The following is a 5,000-nucleotide window of genomic DNA, read 5'->3' as shown; positions in this document are numbered from 1 at the left end:
CAGGCTCGTCTATAGAAAAGAGATCTGGGATCCCCGAGCAGCTAGCTGTATTGGGTTCATCTACAGCAGCTTTAGCTGCATCATCCTCTCGGATGTTGTGTGTAGCTGTGGGCTCACGTGGTGGTGTCGTGGGCCTGCTTGTTGAGGGGAGAGCATTCTAGAACCTGACTCCTGTTGGCTCTCAAGTCGTGACTTTTTCAAATAATTTTGACGAGAACTTTGTTTCATCATGGCATATTTTTTAAGCCATCATGTCGCGTTCCCAAAGCTTGCGTTTACAATCGGTTGCCAGGTTATGGGAAAATATTTTTTAGGCTGTCCCAGCTATGAACCCTTCGGAACCCTTTGGAACACCCGTGGCTCCGCCTATGCTGTGTGTGTGTGTGTGTGTGTGTGTGTCTGTGTCTGTGTCTGTGTCTGTGCATGAGATATATTAAGAGAGAGAGAGAGAGAGAGAGAGAGAGAGAGAGAGAGAGAGAGAGAGAGAGAGAGAGAGAGAGAGAGAGAGAGAGAGAGAGAGATTATATGTATTCTTTAAATACCTTATGTTTATGTGCTCGAATATTCACTGAAATACACTTGAGGAGTGTGGATGGACATACGCGTGCACCCACGCGTGCACCCACGCATGCACATGGAAACACACACAAACACACACAAACAAACTGAGACATGCGTGCACACACACACACACTCTACATGCACACACAGACACACACACACACACACACACAGGCACACACACGCACGTACGCACACACACACAAACAACAGACAAACACACACACACACACGCACACACACATACACACACGCACGCACACACACACACGCACACACACACACACACACACACACACACACACACACACACACACACAACGAACACACACACACACACACACACACACACACACACGGTATAATTTTATTATGTCTTACTGTTCCTCTTATTGTTGTCTTATATATGTTATGTACCATGCTTTGGCAATACAAAGTTTCTTTTGTCATGCCAATAAAGCATGACACCAATGATTAGGAGAGAGAGAGAGAGAGAGAGAGAGAGAGAGAGAGAGAGAGAGAGAGAGAGAGAGAGAGAGGCAGGGAGGCTAGGGACAGATAAGGCTTTTTGGATGGTGATAGGTCTATGAAATTGCTAAATATCCAAATTCATACCAGTTAAGAGCTAAACGAATCTATACAGTCCCTCCAGTTTTTCGTGATTCAGCGATCGCGTGGATTCATGCAAATTCAATGATATTCCGCATAATTTCACGATGCCACGTAATTCCTGTAAAGCCGCATTTTTCCCGCAAATTTTCCCCTTTGTCCCCTTCAACATTCTGTGGAGTTTAGGCAGCTGGCATCCAGCATGTTGCATTGCAGCTTGGATATTTCAAGACTTATTGCACACGTGTTATTCTATGTTTGCTGACATGAATAGCATGCTGCAAATTGTGTTCTGTTATTTGAGTGCTTCGTGGTTCCGCTTGTGGTTGCGCGTGATCAGCCTGGACTGGCGTTCGGTGCGCTCAACACAGTCCTCGGGGCTGATGTAGTCGGGCTGCTTTTCTTTGAGCTGGAAGCATAAAAAGCCGGGGCACTTTATGCAGACCCCTCTGTCACGTTTGTGATGTGAACTTCATGCACGCTGCAGCAGACATCTCCGCGCCAGCTTTCGAGTGAAAAAGTTGCATAAAGCTTGAAAAGTTGTATCCAAATGATAGGCGTGGCGTCTGCCTGTAGCCTACCTGTTTCATTCCTGTGCACGAGAGAGAACACAAGTGCAGTCGGGGAAGTCATCGCAGTTAAATGTAGCAGTTTCTTTTTAAAATAATTATTAGGCTAGTATGTGCGTGCATGGACTGCACCTCGAGAAGTGAAACAATTCGGTTTTCAAAACAGTAGCTCTACAGACTTGTCAACGTCAACAAGTTACCATAAAAAACATCCCCAGACATATTGACTACACTCTCAATCATGTAGTTTTTCCTCCGGTGTCATGGTCCGCTGTCATTTCTCCGGTGTTTTTTTTTTGGCGGTTGGTGCGTACCATACTGGTCAAGTCTGCAGGCGCCCCTGATCGGAGAAAGTCTACGGTGCAGTATCATCTGCAGGGCCAGAAACACCTGCGAGCCGAGGACAAATTACCCCCATGGCCAAATGTAACTTTTGTAAATGTAATTTGTGTTGGGATTTCTACAGAAAATTAAAAGGAAGTGTGTTTCTGAATCTCTCTCTCTTTTGTCTTAAGCCTGCTTAGACTGATTGTGGTTTTCAGTTACCAAAAAAACCCAGAAAGGGGCGCAAAATCTTTGCAAAAAATGAGAAAATGCCGCCACAAAATCAGACATTTTGACCGCAAAAATCACAAAATCCCAGTGCAAAATCCTGGAGGGACTGTCTATAGATGTCTAATTTGTTAACTCAAAGTTCCAAATCAATTCATCCCGTGTGTGTTTCAGAGTTTTGCATGCATTTGTCTAACTCAACATATTTGTTTTCTCCTTCTGTGTGTGTTTGTGTGTGTGTGTGTGTGTGTGTGTGTGTGTGTGTGTGTGTGTGTGTGTGTGTGTGTGTGTGTGTGTGTGTGTGTGTGTGTGTGTGTGTGTGTGTGTGTGTGTGTGTGTGTGTGTGTGTGCGTGTGTGAGTGTGTTTGGGAGGGTGGGTGCGTGTATACGTGCCTGCATGTACACTGCGTGCATGTACACTACAGGTCAAAAGTTTGGGGTCACCACACTTTCCTCCCGCAATGCTTCTTTCTGACAGCTTAGCTTATTCCTTTTCCATTTCAGTTCTGGTATAAAATCAGTGTATAGAGTTATTGTTCTCTGAAATTAATGCATGCAACAGTTTGACAGCAGTTTGATATTGGAAAAAGTATTTACTTGTAATAGACAATGCATAGAATAGACCAAAATGTATCACTAACTTTTAACCAGGGCTTTGAACCGTTATTTTTTTCCAAACGTTCCGTTCTGAACAGAAACGGAATTATAACGTTTCCGGTTATGAGTTCCACCAATAAATTGACGTTCCCGAACCGGTTAGAACAAAAAATATTGTTCCCGGAACGGTTAATTTCGTTCCTGTCAGCTGATTACTCCCCATAGGCCTAACTGACGGTAATTAACCAAGAAAGACGGAAGTGCAAATGAGTCAGCCTACTTCCAAACTGTTTATTCAAGCGGATGAAAAGAATATCCTTCAGAATTTTGTCATTCATGGACGACCTAAGTGGAGATTAAACCTCAATGATGAAAATGCGCGCTCCACGCTGACTTGGGTCACAGGGACCGCTATGTGTGGACATTGTGAGTTTCTGCATATTTGAAGTGGCCATGGATGCCAAATAACGTCGAACATTCTCGGTGCACTTTACACGCGCTTCTCTGCAATATCTTACAATGATGCAATGGAAACTCTGCCCTTTTGTATGACAGTGGTTTCTCTTATTTAAGATGTGGAGTGTAGACTTTGTAAGAGAATGTCTGATGTCACACAGGATGTAAACCTCAGCCGTCATGGTAGCGTGCGCAGGAAAATAATTACTTTTTTTGTTTGTTTGAGGAGCGGTATTAACCGGTATTAACCGGTTACCATTATTTTTAAATAAGTGTTTCCGTTTCAGAACATAAAAAATAATAACGTTTCCGGTTTCGTTTCTGTTCCCTCTAAAATACAAAAAGTTCCTGGTTTTCGTTTTCGTTCCTTGAACCGGTTCAAAGCCCTGCTTTTGACTAATCAAAGTGTACCTTTACTAAGGTAGTGTGTCTAGTCTGGTGTACTAATCAAAGTGTAGACTCCTTTGGCATTAATAATAGCCAGTTGCGGTTCTACAGATTCATTCCCGGGATGAGATGTGGTCCAGAATTGCCCATGAGCTCTATGAGACCCATGCATGCAAAAGTTGATGTCTGCTCCTGTCAATCCATACAATGCCGGATGATATACACATCATTTGAAAGAGGAGAATCTACACTTTCCAACGATGTATGGCACTGGCTTGCACACTAAAACATCGCTGAGACAATGGATCATGCATTCATAAGAAGGTTCATTCTGATGGCTAGAAAATCATGCAGCTGCTTTGACTTGAATTTGTGGACAAGGTGGCAACTCAACAAATGTCATACACCTACCATTGGAAAGGGCAGACACTGAGCTTTCCAATAGTTCCATGCATTCTCTGATAAATCAAAGAAATGTCTGTAGAAAAATGGACTAAAACACGTATTTCTATGTAATAAATGGGTGAAAAGCTTGGTTAGATTTCATTCTTCTGTCCAGTTTAACCAATTTTATGGGTAATCAAACCTTTTTTCACCTGTGGCTGTTCAGTACTTTCCATTATTCCATTTCAAGCTATTTAAAAGATGTTTGCGACTTGAATTGCAAACAAATAACTGGAAAAATGAAGATGACCCTTAACTTTTGAACGGTAGTGTATGTATGTGTGTGTGTGTGCATCTGTGTGTGTCTGCATTTGTGTATGTCTGGGTGGTTCACGTGACGCCTTGTTTTTTCGTAACATTGGTTAAAAAAAAACATTAGTTATTTTTCCTTTTAAAAAGAAATGTCAATGAAAGAAGATGTGGTATATTATGTTTCATATTAGTCTTAGATGAGAGGAAACATTTTTGTTAAGATTTATGTAAAGGTTTATATGTCAAATATCCTGCGGTGTGACTGTAACATTAATGAAACCTGGAATAGAATATATATAAATTAACCAACAACATTTTGAATAATGTATGAAACATTTGGCATGATTGCATACATATTATCTTTATATTAAGATATGTGAATGTGAAAAAAACTCAAGACAGTTTACAGCGTTACGCCCTTAAACATCAACCACTCGTCTACATTTGTGTGTGTGTGTGTGTGTGTGTGTGTGTGTGTGTGTGTTTGCCTTGCCTGTGTGTGTATATTTGATCCAGGGTGCAACTGTAGCGGCCACGCAGACGAGTGTGTGTTTGACGCGGAGCAGTACCGCA

General features: G+C 42.2%; 1 protein-coding gene across 1 annotated transcript in view; it reads left to right on the top strand.

Moving 5' to 3' along the window:
- The window catches only part of lamc3 (laminin, gamma 3), a 260,022-nt gene that overhangs the window by 97,859 nt on the left and 157,163 nt on the right, over positions 1 to 5,000 (top strand). The window contains exon 6 of the mRNA XM_063211092.1: positions 4,944 to 5,000. This exon is cut by the window's right edge and continues 132 nt beyond it. Within this exon, the coding sequence (XP_063067162.1) occupies positions 4,944 to 5,000 (57 nt within the window). The remainder of the gene's footprint in view (positions 1 to 4,943) is intronic.

Source organism: Engraulis encrasicolus, chromosome 11 (genome assembly GCF_034702125.1).
Source record: "Engraulis encrasicolus isolate BLACKSEA-1 chromosome 11, IST_EnEncr_1.0, whole genome shotgun sequence".
Classification (NCBI taxonomy): domain Eukaryota; kingdom Metazoa; phylum Chordata; class Actinopteri; order Clupeiformes; family Engraulidae; genus Engraulis; species Engraulis encrasicolus.
The sequence above is the reverse complement of the archived record's forward strand: the minus strand, read 5'-3'. Positions and strand labels throughout refer to the sequence as shown.